General features: G+C 33.0%; 1 protein-coding gene across 4 annotated transcripts in view; it reads left to right on the top strand.

The window, feature by feature from the left end:
• Nucleotides 1–18764, top strand: part of LOC116346446 (nesprin-1) — an 81550-nt gene extending 62786 nt beyond the window's left edge. For all 4 annotated transcript variants that reach the window (XM_031776494.1, XM_031776493.1, XM_031776495.1 and 1 more), the window contains 15 exons: nucleotides 4008–4124; nucleotides 4201–4365; nucleotides 4437–7823; nucleotides 8046–8754; nucleotides 8821–10514; nucleotides 10581–11516; nucleotides 12224–12517; nucleotides 12828–13085; nucleotides 13167–16087; nucleotides 16297–16332; nucleotides 16496–16586; nucleotides 16709–17232; nucleotides 17405–17564; nucleotides 17766–17830; nucleotides 18145–18764. In XM_031776494.1, the coding sequence (XP_031632354.1) occupies nucleotides 4008–4124; nucleotides 4201–4365; nucleotides 4437–7823; nucleotides 8046–8754; nucleotides 8821–10514; nucleotides 10581–11516; nucleotides 12224–12517; nucleotides 12828–13085; nucleotides 13167–16087; nucleotides 16297–16332; nucleotides 16496–16586; nucleotides 16709–17232; nucleotides 17405–17564; nucleotides 17766–17830; nucleotides 18145–18370 (11583 nt within the window). In that variant the 3' untranslated portion in view covers nucleotides 18371–18764. The remainder of the gene's footprint in view (nucleotides 1–4007; nucleotides 4125–4200; nucleotides 4366–4436; nucleotides 7824–8045; nucleotides 8755–8820; nucleotides 10515–10580; nucleotides 11517–12223; nucleotides 12518–12827; nucleotides 13086–13166; nucleotides 16088–16296; nucleotides 16333–16495; nucleotides 16587–16708; nucleotides 17233–17404; nucleotides 17565–17765; nucleotides 17831–18144) is intronic.
• Nucleotides 18765–18850: the final 86 nt, after the last annotated feature.

Here is an 18850-nt window from a genome sequence, read left to right as displayed (position 1 = left end):
AGACCTTTGCTGCGTTCATTCGCATCAATAGTGGGTAGAGATCACGATGGAGTTATGTCAATTTCTGAAAGAAGTGTAAGATCATCTGAGGAAGATGTTAATATTGATAATGAGTCAATTCCCTCCAGACCAGTATCAGAAATCAAATTTGACGATTTTAATAAAGAAAATGAACGTCAATCGCACTCAAATGAGAAAATTTGTGATAATATAATATCTTCGGACGCTCCAATAGATTATTCAGGAATATCACAAGTGGATAGCATACATCCAACTCATATAATTCAAATTCCACAAAAACCTTTGCTACGCTCGTATGCATCTATAGTTGGAACACATCCTGACGATATTTTACAAAACAAAAATCAAGCTGCGAATATTTCAACTGTTATTCCTTTAGAAAAATCCAATCGTAATATTCACAAGACAATCCAACAACAACTTATTTTGCCGCAACCCGTTGAAAGTAATGTTTTGTTTGAATCACTACATGAAGGTGACAATATTTCAGCCGAAAAACATTTGAAAGAACAAATACCAAGTCCCGATCCGATACAAATCACGCAAAATACAGAAATCGATACTTGGTCTAGTATATTGGAAGAAAATTCGCCAACACACATATGTTATCGTTATGTAACACCTACGAAGACATTCACATCAAACTTATCGATCGATGCTCCAGAATTCACACCGCGTTCAGTAATGGAAGTCACTCCACAATTGAAATTTATTTCTGTTGAACCGGTCATACAGAAAGTTGAAAAGCCTTCAATAATGTTTACTGCGCATACAACTTATATTGAAGAAAGCACACTTGAAAAGAAATGTGAAGTGGAAAAGCCAATCTCTCAAGATCAAATTATCTGGAAACATTTGGATGAGAAATCTATTGCCAATATTTCATCTATTGATAATCTATCAAAAAATACTTCAAAAATACAGCACATACAGGAAGAAGATTATACCATGAATAAAACAGAAAAGGTTCTTAGTAATATCAAGTTTTCAGAAGATGTTTCTAGCGCGTTTGAACCACAACCATTGAGAAAGAACGGAAGACATTTATTCGTGTCAGACTCTGAGCAAATTGACCTGAATAAACCAACATGGGCTAATATTGTCGGATCAGTTAAAGTTGAAACTTATAAACTCGCAAAAAACGCACGAAGTAAAAAGCAGAAGCTAAAGAAGAAGTCGATATCATCAAGTACACCTTATCAAGAAAAGAATACTGAAAAATGTGATAATGCCGATCATGATAAAATGAAATTATTTGAAAGTGAAGTCGCATTAAATGCAGCATGTGTAAAATGCCATACCTCATCAGAAAATTTGATAAATCTTGATGCTTCTAAGACCAGAATAGTTCCGTTTCATGATGATTCAAAGATAGATTCAATAAATGTAATGAGTTGGGCTAATGTGGTGAGGTCTGCTATACCACATGAGCTACACGAAGTGTCGACTGTTGATAAACAACCCAATCAAAATCTTGCGAATAAAGAGGGTGGGGAAAGAAATTTGAATTTTGATAGAGACGGATTAAGTGAATTGACAAAAACCAATAAGAAACGAGTGTCAGAGAATACACAGACTAATTCAATAAAACCTAAAAGAAAAAAGAAATCAAATGTCCACACAAAAGAAAAAACTATGTTAGAATCCATTCAATTCAGCCCAATCGAAAAACAAATATTCGATGTAAAAGAACCACAAACTGTGAATATAAGTAAAACAGACATCCAAGATGCTACGCTTTTGCGATCATATTCCTCTGTAGGCAGTGATAACGTGACTGTGATTCAAAGTCCAAAAGATGCAGGTACTAAAATCTCAACTGAATTAACAAAGGAACTTGTTGAAAATCTGGCTCATATATCAAAAATCGACAAAAGAAAATTAGATGAAAGTCAAAATAAGTCACCGCTTCCAATATTGAAAGAACAAGCTCGCGAAGAGAGCAACAAAGACGAAGGAACTGAACAAGTTAAAGTGATAAATGAGCTTGAAGTTGAATCACAGAAGTTCTATGAGATTCCAATAAGTTCCATGAGAATAACTGGAACTGGACCAATAGATAATCTCACAACTCTACCAAAATTAATCGAGTCAGATATTGTGTCTCAGGAAGAATTAGAAATTACCAAACAATCGCTAGCAGAAACAACAGAAAATATATCAAAACATAATATAATCATAGTGCGCGGGAACAGCACCCAGAAAACAAGACAATTCAATGTTTGTTTGCAAAATGAAACTTCGATAAATGTTGAATATTTAATGAACCTCGGAAACGATTTTTGTCCAATTAGTTACGATTATAAGATTGCTGAAAGGAATCACCATATATTGTTATCAAAAATACGTTCTGCAAATAGAAATACTTTAACACAATGCGTGGTATCTATTAACGAACTTGCACGTCAGTTAAGCAAAGGAACTGAAAGCAATGGAAATAATATAACAACAAAATTAAATGCACCAAATCCTCCTCCCATTGGCCACAATTTATTATGCTACGACACCCGTGATATGCCACAACAGGCTATGTTTATTAGTTCAAGACCTTTAGTAAACACTAATGAATGTGTGGTAACTAATTTTAAAACTAATAATATGACCAGAGATAAATCTCCATTGCAAAGTGCATGTGACACTCTAACTTTAGCTATTCAAACATCGATAACTGAGCAAACATCAAAACCAGATCCTGTGGTGATTTATGGAGGTGGCGTTGATATTGACAGACAAGAAAAGAAGGTGAATTGCTTCGTATTTAATTAAAACATGGTTTTTCTTCCGTTAACCATAATTGCTACTGGTTTGACATCATCCCCATATTATTTCATTTACTTTATAAAGTGTTTGAAAAAACGTATAAAATGTCATTTTTTATCAAATTGGTGTTTAGTTTGCAATGATAAAAAATAATGACATTTGAATAGGTTTGGCACAAAAATAATTTACATCAAAACATTTCATAATTAGTTTTAAATTTTCTGTAGCACTTACAATCACAAAAATTATTCCACTATTGTCGACTAATTTGCCTATTACAAAATGAGGAAATTGAATTGTATGTTCCATACTAAAAGTTAATTAAAACACTGTGTGTCACTCAAAATCTGACAGAAACGAGACCAGTCGGTTTTACATAATTCGGGGGCGTTAATTCCAATGGCATCATTCGTTCTCCTCCATCACGTCAGGATTTTCCACAATTTTCCTCAGAAGTTTAACGGAAAACCCAAATTGGCTGTTTATACTCTAGTAACATTTTGAATTCATGCAATATCCTAGAGGCGGGACCTATCAGGCGTTGTAGTACGGTTCAAGTATAGTTAAGCCACATAATTCGTTTTAAAAAAAATTGGATCATTTAAAAAAAAAAATGATTTGGTTAGTCCCCTCTGAAGTCACATTTTGAAGTAAAATTGGTTTCCATTCAAACGCTCTGAAAATGAGTATTTGGAGGTTTTTGGCATGAAAAGACCGAATATGACGCTGTTTTTGCTATAAAATAAAATTTGAATACACTCACCACGCAAAAAGTATCCAAAATGGTCAAAAATGACCAAAATTGTCAAATTGTGGTAAGTGTATTCAAACCGAATTATGTAAGCCGACTGGTCTCGTTTCTGTCAGAAATTTGAAGTTGAAAAATGACGCACAGTGAAATTAAACAAAAACATTCTTGATCTGCCAGTGGCAGACTACCACTAATGGAAACTAAAAGAAACGCTATAAACATAAGTTATATTTCTTTTCAGTTAATACATATAAGGTCGATCATTTATGAAAAGAATATAGTATTATGAACATTTTCAAGTTCCAAGTTTTGGCTTCTTATTCGTAGCGCATTTTTTTTACATATATTTTCCGTATTGAAATTGATTGATGTTGCATGACTTTTTCCCTTCAATCCTTCATTAATATGAACATTCAAAACATTTTAAAACCCAATTATAAATGTTCAATAATTTTTTTTAATTTTTCATCATTAGATACAAGATAAAACTAACCTTGAGTTGGATAGATTCTTGGAATTAATGGCAGATTCTGAACAAAGTCTCTCTAATTTACCAAGCGACAGTCTCGAGGAAATGCTGTCATCACTTCAAGTCAGTACCAATAATAATTATATTTCATTATTGTTTTTATATTTATGAAATATTAATATATCTTTTTTAATTTCAGCTTATTCTTCTAAATTTGAAGCAACAGGAGAAAGATATCAATATTCTAGAAATGAATGTAGCTGAAAGCTGTCTTGTATCTGAAACAAAAGAAACAATTAAACAGCTGAAGCAAAAAATACTAGATTTGATATCTAGATCAAAGAGTGGAATTGCATTAATAACAGTCAGTTTTTTTAAAATTAATATCAATTTTAATATAGTTCACATATATAACTTAATTCATTGTACTTTTAGGATACAATACAAAAACAAACACAACGAAAGGCAGAAATCGAAAGCTATCAGCTACTTTTGATTGAAGTTGAAGCTTGGTTAAGGGATATAGATTTGAATGATGTAATCACTTCAAATGACGACGAAGCAAATGCAATTGAAAATATAAACAGATGTCAGACTGACATTAAAGAGCTAATAAAAAAACAGAAAACATTGGCTGCAATTAAGGCAAAATGTGACAGCTTAAGTGATTACGAGGACATTAAAATTTTGAACACAGCACTATCAAACCAATTGGCACATACAATCGAAGTTATTCGTCTACAGTTAAATAAGTCAAATGAAAAACTTCAGATATTGAAAACACATTTAATTGAGTTACGTAGAAAAACTTCTCATGCATTGTCAACTCTATCTGAGCCCACAATTGATTCAAGCGCTTCAATGCCAGAACATGCTGAACCATCTCAATTGATGAATCCACATTCAAATGAAGTTGAAACACAAACTAGTGAAAGTCTACAAGTTCAATTCAAACCACCTATGATCGAAAGCGCTGCACAGACCATTAGAGACACAAAGTCAACAGAAAACATTTGCGTGACACAGACACAGTCTGAAGGACATGAAACGATTAAAATCGAATCTACTCCCAATCCACGTACAACTAATGAACACATGGAAGACGTTTTTGTAGACGCAAGATATAAGCAGCCAGGCGAAGAAATGAAGAAATCAACCGAATTAATATTACGTAATGTACCGCAAACAGCAGCATTCGAGACGACATTTGTTGAACCAGATAATACAACAACGGAGGTAGTAGTTGACGCAGATGGTAGAAAACAAATTATCGTACGAAAAGTAACACGAACGTTGATTCAACATCAGAAAGTTGAGCAGAAACATCAACTAACAAAAATATCGTCGGTTGTTGGACCAAACAATGAGCCCATTGAACAGAGTGTTTCTCAAACGAGTACAGAAAAACAATCAGTCATTAGTAGCATCGCAGATGATAACGGATCGACAACAACAAAAATAACAAAATCTAAAGCAGAACATACTCTCGGTGATTCAGCAGATAGTTTAGTTGTACAAGCAGTGGTAGAAAATCCAGCTACTACAGAGGAAATAGTTATATCAAATGTACCTCTAACACAACAATCACATGATCTGGATAGAAATATACCTTTGAAGCAATCTTGTGTTCAAACCATTACGCATCATTTGACACAGCGTATAATTCGACGTAAGAAAAAAATTATTCGTAAAGTGACTATAGTTAATGGTGTCGAACATGTAACTGAGGAGGTAATTGAAGAACCAGAAGAAGTTGAAATTACCGAAGATCAAGCACCAGGCGTTAAAATAAATGTAATGCAAATGATTGATAGTCAAGATGTTTCTCTGCCAATCGTTGAATTACCAGCTGACGATGAAGATACTATACGACCAGATGAGGAAATTGTAAATGAACCAATGGAACCGGTAATAATTTGTGAAAATAAAGAAATGGAAAGACAAAATAAAGGTAAAAAAGAACGTGAGCCTAAAAACGTTGAAGAAGATGATGAAGAAAAAGACTCTCAGGTATTCACTGATTTTGAACAACCCGCACAAGTAGATTTGGTTGACAATGCACAAGTAGATGCTGATTTGACAATCACGGCTATAAGTGATGTAAACTTGGTTAACCTTGCAGCAAAAAATATTGAAATCCAATCCAGCTCAAACATAAAACAACTAGGAGATGATGAAATAATAAATATTGACGAAATATGGCCAGCAGTTCAGCCATCTCACATTTTTGTACCACCTCGTACCTACATCCAAGACACAATACATAAAGAACCATATCATGATTCTATTCGTTGTGAATATATATGGCCTTTCAATACAAAAACTGGACATGAAGTATTATTAGAATCATATATTTTTGAGCAACCACCAGTAGTAACTCAACAAACCAATGAACTTGAGCCAAGTTATGCAACAGATTTTAAATCAGATAAAGAAATCTCAAGCACTCAACAATCCAACAACCAATTGGAATCGAAAATATCACAACTGGAAATGGAAAGCTTATCTTCAAAAAATATTGTTGGAATAAATCCAGAAATGCAATCATCTGAATCAGAGAAATCATCTCAAGGCACTTATTCTATTAAAATGAAAAAAGAGGACTTATCAACATGTTTGGAACAAGAAATTGGAATAATTGAAAATCTTGAAAATGAACCACAAGTACAACTAATCGAACAAGTTCCACAACTTGGAGCTACAATTGACGAATTATCGCTACCATCCAAAAGTAATATCGACCAAACTGAATCAGAGAAAACATACTCGATTGGGAAAAATAAGCGAAAAAATAAAAAGAGTAAAAAACCTGACATTGAGATCAAAAGTGAAGAAGTATCAGTACCACAAGCTCCTCCACTGTTGCAGCAATTTGAAGTGTTCGCGAAAACTGAAGTGACTGAAAACGCGGAACGTATGACAACTTCTGAAAAATCAGATGTGAACTTGATCAATATAGCTGTACCAAATGATCCCGTCATATTTATCGAAAAATGTGACTCACAAAAAATTGAAGAAAATTTAGTAAAACCAAAAACAATAGACATTCGTTCGGCCACTCAACTTTTCATTGATCATGAGCTTAATGTTTCAGATGGAACCACACGGACAGTTAAGTTAATAATGTCACCAAAAGAACCATCATCGCCTGGTAGTGTTACAGTAAAAATGAAACTTGACTCGTCCGAGCAACCGAAGTTAAATGTGAATTTAGTTGAAGAACGATTGCAATCAATAGAGTCGAGTGAACCATTGAATACAGATCTTAAAACAACGGACTTGCATATTAGTGACGACAACACAATATCAGATGAAATGGAAATGCCTGAAATTGAAACAACGCCGATTTCATCGAACAACAATGCAAAACTTATCACAAGTACTGAACAAGTGTTGAGTCTAAGCTCTGAAGAATCTTATAAATCAATTTCGAAACTGGAAAATCCAATTAAAATAGTTGAGGAAAGTGTTATATCATCGTCATCTAGTTCACCAAAACCATTAACGCCCGACATTATAATAGCTTCAGAAGTCTATGAAGAAATTACAGATGTTGCACAAACTACAGATGCTGAACAACAAACCGATTTATTATTTGAAAATATCGCAAGTGAACAGATAATTGTCCAAAAGCAAGTTGATTCAAGGTCAATGCAAACCACACCAGAACAGAAAAAAGAATTGATCGATGAAAAACTACAGACTTCCCCGATAAAACAAGAGGTAATCACAAATGACATCGAAGCGCAAACTAGCCCAGTTGTATTTGCATTCGATGATGACATCAAATCTGTAAAGCCAACTCAAAGTATATGTGAAGAGGTAAGTTTTATTTTAAAACTCAAAAACTTCAATAATTATTATGATATTTTGAACTTTATTATTAGTCATTCAATACCAATATTAAAATGGGGTTTTTATGTAATGAAGATAAAACCTTTGCAAAAAAAAAAAAATATTTGATGTTAGTTAATAATGTTATATAAAACTTTACTACTGATATATACATACGTAATTTTTGTTTATTGTTTTTTATTTTTAAAGGTACAAACGGAAAGCATACCCAAAGTAGAGAAATCTATGCAAGTGGAGCTGTCTGTTAGAGACGAAAGTTTGCAAACTTCACCACGTAATGAAGATTTAGGAAGTGCGGAAATTGTACCACATGTAACCGATAACCTTGTATCTGACATTATTCATGATCTTCCGATTAAATTATCAACTGAAACACAGGGAACATCAACTAGCATTACTGAAACTATTGAACAGGTCACTCAAACGTCACCACGTATTGTAGATATATCACCGGAAGTTGAAACGTCTAGTGATGAGCCGTACGAAATCCATATCCAAACATCATTCATAGTTCCTGAAGTAGAAAACACGACAACTATTTCCGAGGGTGAAATTGCACCTGTAGTCCTCGAAATTCAAAAAACATATGTGATTGATGAAACACAACCAGGTCTAGTACGGGAAATTGAATCAACATCTCATGAAAATGTGAAAAAACCAAAATCGAAGAAGAAAAAAAACAATAAGAAGAATATTCAAATAGATGATACGGAAAAGCCAGATCAAAGTACAGATATCAAACAAAATTTGGTAGAATCCATAAATCCCAAATATGCTACGCTACAAATAACAAAGACAACAGTTTATAATACATCAAATGTGATAAGCAAGGAAGTTCAACCCAACGACGATTCTTCTGTGACAATTGGAGACCTAGCTTTAGATGGGAATTCCGACGGTAAAAATATAATTTTTTTTATTCAGAAAACAAAAAACAATAAGATTGTATTTTAACGAATTTCAGATATTCACTTAAATGAATCTCAAGGCAGAACTTTGGAAATACAAGCGCCAAAACCTACAAATGATGAAGTAACCATTTCTGAACATTCACAAGAAAAGCTTTTGCTACATACAAATCAAGTTATTGCTGAACGCATAAAAAACACACTAAATGTTCAAAATGTGCACTTGGGCACAATGTTAACATCAGTTGTAACACCAGAGTCAATAAGACAACATACACAGTTGATAGAAAATAACATGTCTAAAATACAAAATGCAAAAAATGCGGAAGGTACTGTGGAAATTCGCGAAACTATAATTCACATAATTGAGGAGATATCAATATGGCTAGAAAAGATTGAGCATCGAGTATATTTAAACCGTCAAAATTCAAGTGAGGGACCAACTGAACAAAAAGTTCAAGAGCATTGCAAACTGCTAAGTGAATTAGATCACATTTCAGCAACCATTAAAAATCTTTCCAAACATCTTGATAAAACTGTAAAAATAAATGATCCAAACGAACGAGTTCAGATGCAGAACTGCTTGAAAAATCTAAAGCAACAAGTGAATGCTGTGTCAAATATAACAAAAGAGAGCAGTAATGAGGTTTACAACGATTTGAATCGACTGAAAGAATTTATTGAGCTCGTTGAATCGATCCAAACAAAAATTTCTGAATCACAAAATCGATTCGAATCTATACAAGCAACTGAAGATGATGATACTGTAATAAGCAAACGTTTAGAGAATTTAGATAATCTAGATCTTTTGCTTGCATCGCATATGGATGAAATTTCATGTGCAATGCAAAATGCGCGTGAAATAATACGTGATTTTCCAAATGTTTCGTTGCCAATCGATATCTATTCACTTTACGAAAATGCAAGGAATTTTGAAAATGCCATAATACTCGAAAAAAATCGATTATTACAATTACAAGATTTATCCGAAGAATATGTACAAACTCTCAACCAATTCGCACAAATAATCGTACTCACGGAATCGCTTGTTGATCAACCAATTAGTGCAAGTAGTTTCGACGAGTTACAACAAGAAATGCAAAAACATCGTAAATGCTTTGTTAATTTGAGCCATTGCCGAATGATTTTACAATCCTTGGGACAAAATATCGATAGTGAATCTCGAAAAAAGCATGAAGCATTGCACATGTCATTAACAGATAAAGCCGCACAAATATTGGAAAAGGCGTCTGAACGAGCACAACGGATTTCTTTGGCGGCTTCACGATGGACAGTATTAGAAAAAAGCTTGGCCGATGAAAAACAGTGGCTACAAGTGGCACAACAACGTGTTCCAGACTTATCAGAGGTTTCAACTGTTGATCATGAACGTTATATTACAATGTATAGATCAATTTCCACTGATATCAATCAACATCATGCACGAATTGTACATTTAACCAACCTTTCCACTCAACTACAAGATTCAATTAGTGCCCCCAAACTTCAAGAAGAAGCAAACGATTGTTTAGCTGGACTTTTGAAACTCAGAGAAGTTCTCTCAATATATCTAAAACGTCTATCGATGTTCCGTGAATCTTGGACAACATACGAAACTTTGACAGATCGACTTGAACAATGGATGCTTAGAACTGAACGAGAGTTAGCTCAAATTGAAATTCCATCTGATTTGCGATTACAATCTAGCGAAAACACTAGACACTTTTGGGAAATTCGTGTGCATTATGAAGTAAGTGAAATATATTATATTTTTTATCAAAAACTTAAATCTTTTATTATACTTTATAATTCACAGGTAAATAATAAAATTCGAAAACAAATTGAAAATTCATTGGAAAAATCCATTGAAATACTTCCAATTCGTGATGAATTATTGCAAAGACAATTTCATCAACAGTTGGAAGAACGTTGGGCAAATATAACCAATAAAATTGAAAAAATTCAAAATATAATCGTCAGTACTTTATTTGATGAAAATATTCCAATGGATGAAAAGTTGGATATTTTGAGGCGAGAATTAAATGAAGTGCAATTACTTGCAACATCTGTAAAAGGAGTGATTAAGAACGAAGATGAACTGAATATATACATCGAACGGATGCAAGTTTTGAATAATCGATTAAATATAGCATTCAATGAATTGGGACGCTTGAGTTTATTACCTTCGTATGATCCTGAGCAGATTGGAGAAATTTTTGCCTTGGCTCACAGCATCAGTACACCTGTCACTAAAGAAATTGAAGATGCACAAAATCTGAAGGAATTATTGATGGCTCTACAAAATGGAATCAAAAAGTTACATCAATTACAGCAAAACAATGATGTTGTCTTAGATTCTTGTGAATCAAGCGAAAAATTGGACCAAGCAAAACTTGAATTAGCAATTAATGATGCAGAACATTTAATAAGCGAATTGGAAATTCAGTGGCAGGAAAATATGCGATTGCGACAAATGCTACACACATTACCCATGCGACTTAAAGTTTCTATATCACCAATTAAATTGGAACGCAATCTATCACAGTTACAAGACAAACATGACAAACAAGAGTCACGCTGTACACACATTTTGAATTTGCTGAAAAACCGCCTTGCATTATGGCGAAGGTTCGAACGACAATTGGAAATTGTGCAACAAACAAACAATGAAAACGAATTCATGATTGATCTGTTGAAATTAAATGGCCAAATGGATTATGATCGATTGAAAAGAACAACTGAGCGATTAGAGGTATGAACTTTTAATTTTTAGATTCTCGTTTATATTTTCATCTGCTTTTTTAAAAACTTCATTATATATTTATTTTTTGTAAAGCGTTTCTAAATATGATGTTGTTTTAAAAGCTAACAACAAATTCATTACACTATTCTATTCAAGTAAATCGTCTATAAAAAAAAGTAGGTCAAACGAAACAAATTGTGTGAAAGAGATTTCAAATATGCTCATTAGGAAAAAAAATCCTTACAAATGATATCAGTTGCTATTTAGCCCGTTGATACGCTGAGCTACCGCGAAACATAGACGCACACTACGATTTCACCTTGTGTAATACACTATTCGTAGTTATGGAATGAGAGCGAGATAACAGTATATGTGATAATCGACTGAGCCAATGTTGATAATAGAGTACACTCCATTCATGTTCACAAAAATACAGGCCACAGTCAAGAAACAAACTTTCTACTCATGTGAAATAAATAAATAAAAAAAGTTTTTGAAATATCGAATCAATACACATTTGCTTGGCGCTAAGAGAGAAATGAAATAAAAACGCACAAGAATTTAAAAATAAAAGCAAAGTAAAATAGAACATAGGGATTTAGTGTTCATGTGAAATTTGTTTTACACGTACGCATTCGGCTGAAATCAGCAATTTTTGTGATTAGATTTAAGTACTTGCATATTTAATTTGATTATAATTATTCAAATTTTTACAGGCATTGACAGATAATGTGAATGAAAAGCAATTGGAAGAGTTGCACGTTTCAGCAAAACCATTAATTGAAACGTGTAGTCCAGATATTATACACAAAATCAATGAATCTGTCCATCAAGCTGAAAGTGAATGGAAAAATACAAACGATAACATACGAAATTTACGAAATAAGTACGAACGAGCTCTTGATTTATGGAAAAGATATAGAAACAGCAGTGATGTTATTAAAAATTGGGCTGCCGATCGAATGGGTACTATTAACGTGATCAAACCACTAGACACAAGTATTATTGAGGTAATTTTTGAGATTCATAAATTTACACACTTAACAAACAGCGTGTTTTCGGTAAACGTTAGTATAAGGTTAAAAGCAAGTTATCTATAAAAAAAACATAGTTGTTTGTTTTGTTGTTCCCTTTATTATGTATGGTATGCAAACGCTAAATGTGACAAAAAAATTAAGTGACAAAAAATGGTTGCTTTGGTGTGACATAAGTTTGTTTATTTTGTTTGTTGTGTTGTATTGTGAATATATGTATATTTAACACAATGTTTGTGAATGAAATAATGCAAAGTAAACTGAAAATTTTCATTATTTTTAATAGGCATGCAAGAGAGACTTATTAAAACACACTGAGCAAGTAGAGAATCTACGTAAAATGGCTTTTGAAATAGCAACTGAAATGGAACTGAGTACATCCGACCTCCTACAAGATGAAGTTGATGAATTGGGTAACCGTCTAGAAAGTGTACGACAATCTATTTCACTATTGGCTGATATTGCCGATGCACGAAGTAACAACGAAAGCGAGTGCAACCAGAACATTAAAGACGTTAAAGGAAATTTGAACGATATGAAAGCTGTAAGTTTTGATTTCAACCAAATTTATGTGATAACACGTGATTTTTTAACTTAATCATTTAATTTTTTTTAATTTGCCCAGGCAATTGACCAACCTGAGGAGTGTGAATTTGAAGAACGTTTAATTACACTCCGTTCGCAGCTATTGGCATTAGGCCGTACGGAAGGGGAACTGAATGAATTAAGAAATCGTGTGATTGACAGTACATCAGAAACAGAATCATCAATTATTGAAGTATTAGAACTGTGGCAACAAATATTCCGTGACACGTTCCAGCAATATCATCGTTTATCAACGCGATTAGTGCAAAGTGAAAATCGAGCATCCGCATTAAACTTGTGGCATGATTATTTGTTACATGTCCAGCTATTTCTCTCCGAAGTACTTCCTGAAAATTATGTATGTCTAAATGAATATCGAAATTTGTGCGAAATTCATCAAAATTGTTTGACCAGTCAACAAGCAATTTTATCCACCAGAACCAAAGATAGTGTCGATATTGATTCAAATTTGACTGAGAAATTTCAACAGCTATTAAAATTACACAGTGAAACCCTGTTACGCATTATTGATCGACATTCTGAAATCGATCTAAGACTTAAGCTATGGAATAAATATAAAAATGATCAAAGTAATCTTTTGATTTGGCTCAAGGAGAAAGAGCGAGAAAAATCCCGTTTGCATCTTAGATATATTCATCCTCAACGAATACCTCACATTTTACGAGTTATACAAAATATTTTGGAACAAATGGAACATGCGCAGAGCAATTGTAACGATTTAAAATCACAACAAGTTCAATTAATTATTCATGACAGTGCAATGATAACATCAATGCGAATGGAGGTTGGTGCCATTATGCAGCGCATCGAAAATTTAAAAGCTTCACTAGAAACATGGAGAGATTTTCTACATAGAATACAATCTTTGGCTACCACATACAATCAAAGGGTTAATGTGTTACAATCACAATTTCAACAAACACAACATATAATTTGCACTGATTCAAGAGCCACACCGCAAAATGTAGCTCAAATCGAGAACACACTAAGTCAATTGCGTGATCAAAAGGTCATAATCAATAACTTAACACCGGAATTAGAAGCCATCACTGTTATTCAGGAGGAACTCAAAGAATGTTTATATCCAAGCAACATAAAAATCATTCGACGTACAACACATGGACTATGGCAACAGCAGGCTGACCTTGAGCAACAACTAACACATTTGATTGCAAATATTGATGAACGTTTGACGATATCCGAAACATTCTTTAGAAAATATGAACGATTTATACAGTGGATGGATGACATTGGACATCGTATGAATGTACACGACAATGAATCTTGTTGCGTATTGTACGATTCCGAAGATCTCTTACGCCGGCTTGAAAAAGATTTGCAATCTGAATTAGCATTACGTGAGCGAGAAAAGGATTGGCTGCTTATAACAGGCCGCGAGTTATTAACATTCTATGCAACGCCTAATGATAATGACAAATATCATCGTGTCGATATCAAGAAAAAACTTGATGTAATTGTTGATCGGTGGGAACAATTAAAAGCCTTATCAAAAATGAGATCAAATAAAATACAAGAGCTCAAGAGCACAATTATTCGTATGGAAGAAAAAATTGCATCTCTTCGAACAAAGTTGCATAATTTCGATATAAAATTGAACAAACCAATTAGTTTTGAGTCTTCAGAAAATATTTCATTTGAAAAAATGATTCGTGAACATGAAGACCTTCAGCGATCGATTGAACAGGAGAGCGCCAATATTGGTGATGTTCTTAATTTGTGTGAAATGATGTTAACTGATGTGGAGACGTGGAAATCACATGTCGATACAAATGCACTTCAAATAGCAATTGAATCAATAGATCATAAATGGAAACATATTTGCAATGCATCAGTTGAACGAAAGCAACGAATTCATACAATTTGGTCATTAATTGTGGATTCTTTATCATTAACAAATGAGTTAAATTCATGGACCAGCAATCAAGAAAATGAATTGAATGAACTAGAGAGAGACATTGATAAACTTACAAAAGATCAAATAAATCAGCGTATAGTAGTACTCGAGAAACAAATTAAAGAAATTGAATACCAGCAACCACAGTTTGAATGCTTGTCTCATTCATATTCGAAATTAGTCAAATCAAATGGCATCGACCCATTAAATATTCAAGAGTTAGTAAATCCATGTAAAGAATTGTTAAGCCGTTATGATAGATTGGTACCACGAACTCTCGATATAATAGGTAGATTAAATGAAGATACAAAAGAGCACCAACAGTTCCGTAATTTACATGGAAAGTCAGTTGTGGCACTAACTCGAATCGATGCAGAATTAACAAAAACTGAACATCTCATAAAAATGGACCCAGAAGAGAAACTTCAATCAATTCGAATATTAGAACATGAATTGAAACTATGTGAAAATGATTTAGCATCAGCAGATGAATTAGGTTTGATAATTATGCGTAAATCTAATCAAAGTGATGTAGATGACATTCAGTGTATGATTGACGAATATCAATTACTTTGGAAAGATGTAATAACTAGAATTTCAGTTATAAAAACCAAATTGGCAACCACAATTACTCAAAATAAACAATTTGCACAAAAAGAAACGAACACAAGTGCAGTACAAGTCAACACTCTTTCTCGGTCATTGAATCGGACTACATCAATTACACCGAAAGATGCATATATACACGAGCTTCATGCTGCACTTAAAGAGTGTAATGACAATTTGGATGCATTAGAAAAGGAAATTAACAATTCAAAGAGAAAACCAGGCTCACAGGTTGTTCAGAAATTGTGCTCAAACAGTCAATCATCAGTAGAACTATTACAACATTTAAGTAATATTCTGATTACTGAATGTTTTTGTACTGATGAAGAGGCTTCGGTAGAAGAAGTAGCCAATATAGCAGCCAGATATGATGCACTACTAATAACATGGAAATCAAAAGAGCGACAACTTGAAAACAGGTATTTGTGTATTTTATTCTAGTTGCCGTTTTTTTTAAAAAAATAGTTCTATAGTTATTGGTCTTTGGATTGTAGTGTTGATCTTTTTTCAAATATCTTATTGCTTTCTTCTGTTCTACTTAAACTTTAATGGTTTGATTTTTCTGCTTTCTAATAATCAATATTAATTGAATCATATCTCTCATGCGCTTCAATACATGGATAAACAGGTCATTTACTGCCTCTTACATTTTTAATTGCCCACAGTAAGTATACATTTCTACCCTATAATCTTTTTTTCCCTATAATACTAACACCTCACCATGAGGGAGATTTTCATTTTTAAAAAAATTATTTTGATTGTGCTGATTTTTTTTTGTGTTTTTCAAACTAAGTTCTAAATAAATATTATTCAACTTGTTATTTCAGCGAAAGTGGACGTTTGACTTGTCCCTTATGCTCGGAACGTAACTGGAGTCAAATTGATAATGATTTATGGCGTCTTGAACAATGGCTCCAGGTAATGTCATTAACTTTTTGCGCAGGGGATTCTCGTAAATAGGAATTCCATGATATAGAATTGATATTTTTACAGTGTCAAAACTACTTATTAAAACAACAATATAATAATATGTTTTTCAGTTTGCTGAAGGAACTCAAAAATTACAAACAACTCCTCCCAAAAATATCGAAGCTTTAGAAGATGTTATCACTGATCATCGTGAATTTTTGCTCGACTTAGAAAGCCATAAATCGATAGTTAAGTCACTAAATGTTGTTGGTTCACATCTCTTTACGCACACCCTCGATACCGAAAGAGCAAAGCAGTTGCGTGAACGATTACAAAGTGATAATGATCGTTGGGAAAATATTTGTAAGCAAACAGCGAAATGGCAAGCATTATTACAATCATCGTTGATGAGCAATTCCCAATTTCATCAAATCATCGATGAATTGTGCGAATGGTTGCAACACACTGAAAGTACCATTCATGCATCTGAACCGGTTGATTTGACTGTTAATCGAAGTATTTTGGAAGCAAAATTTTCCAAATTCCGCGAACTACGTAACGAACTTGAGAGGTGTGAGCCACGAGTAATCGGTCTTCAAGAAGCTGCCGACCAAATTCTCAAGTCTGATGAGTCACAAACATTTGTGTACAATAGGTTAGGCAATTTCTTTTCTTTTTGCCCTTTTTCAAATAATTTTTGGAGAAAAAAAAACTTATTTTATTGGATTTTATGCCTAGTTTAACATTCGAGTGTACTATGCATATAATAAGAGAAAAAATGATAAGTTTATCATTATTAACAATAATTTTCAATCCAATTTCACTAGATTGACAGATCTTCGTTTGCGTTTACAATCTTTACGACGATTAACCGGAGTCTATATTGTAAAATTGGGAGCCGTACTCGGATATGACTCAAGTCAGCTGGGCATCACCTTAACAAGCACTTCCACTGGAACAACACCACTCCATATACTTTCACAAGAGGTATAAACAATTAACTTCACATTTTTTTTTAAATTTACTTCAAATAATTACTTAGTTATTAGATATAGTAAGTTTTAAATTCAATTTTACTACCAGAAGCCAGTAGTTTTGTTTTTTAATGGATCGCTTAGTTGAAATTTGGCAAATTTTGAACTTTTTTAGATTATGTTATTTTTCTTTTTTATTTATTTTGCAAAACAGCTGTTGGATACCTACCAATCTCCGTCACAAATGGCCTCCGCACATTCCACACATATTAATGCAAAGTATGATATTTTTTATTTTTTTAAAAGTAACACAAACTTCTCTAATTCCAATAGCATAATCAATTATGACAATTTGTCTGCTATGTAAAAGCTAAGATCTTTCTTATTCACATTGAGTTCTTAATTCACAAAGATTATTAAGTATGCTATTGTAACTGGAAAACTTTAAAGTATATTCCATATATAAGTATATATTATATATAAATGCTGTGTTTTATGGGGTATTTAATCTATTAGCACAATTTTATTATTCACTTTGTATTTCACAGATTTTATGTCAATTTGATAACTTTATTTTAAATTGCGTTTTACAGTGCCGATGGAAGATCAGACGAGATCAATACAACAACTCTTTCCAGAGGTTATCGATTCTTAGGTCGAGTTCTGCGTGCTTCACTTCCAATACAAGCTTTAATGCTACTCCTTTTGGGTGTTGCTTCCCTTGTGCCCCACGGTGATGATTATTCCTGCATTTTCAGCAACAATTTTGCATACAGTCTAGAACCGATGCTACGACACCAGGAACCTCCACCAATTTAAAATACGAAATAAGTAAATAAATCAATAATTTTTTAAACGAATTACCGAATCAAAACGAACGACATAGCAATAGCAAATATGTATTTCGAAGCTTACACGATGTCGATGCAACACTTCTAAAAAAACGAATTACTTTTCACGAAAAAAAAAACATTTGATAGGAAATGGATTAATTCTAGTTGTTCTCCCAAATATTACTAGTGGCAATCCAGTGAATATCAAAAAAAAATATACTATCTACTCTACAAAAGTGAACGAAAAACCATTATATTATATATCTTTGCAATATTATATTGTTGAAAAATAACTAAGTATAATGGATCTTTTTCACTATACCGATTCGAAAAATTGCATAGAAGAAATTATTATTAATACTAAATTAGTAAAATAAACTCAATGAAAAAAAAATGATCTACTTTTTTTTTTTTTAATTAATTCTATTTTTGCAGGTTTGATCATGAAATCCTAAAAATATTCATT

The sequence above is a fragment of the Contarinia nasturtii genome, unplaced genomic scaffold (assembly GCF_009176525.2).
Source record: "Contarinia nasturtii isolate CC-2019 unplaced genomic scaffold, AAFC_CNas_1.1 Cnas_scaffold_1500, whole genome shotgun sequence".
NCBI lineage: Eukaryota > Metazoa > Arthropoda > Insecta > Diptera > Cecidomyiidae > Contarinia > Contarinia nasturtii.
This window is presented reverse-complemented; position numbering and strand designations above follow the sequence as displayed.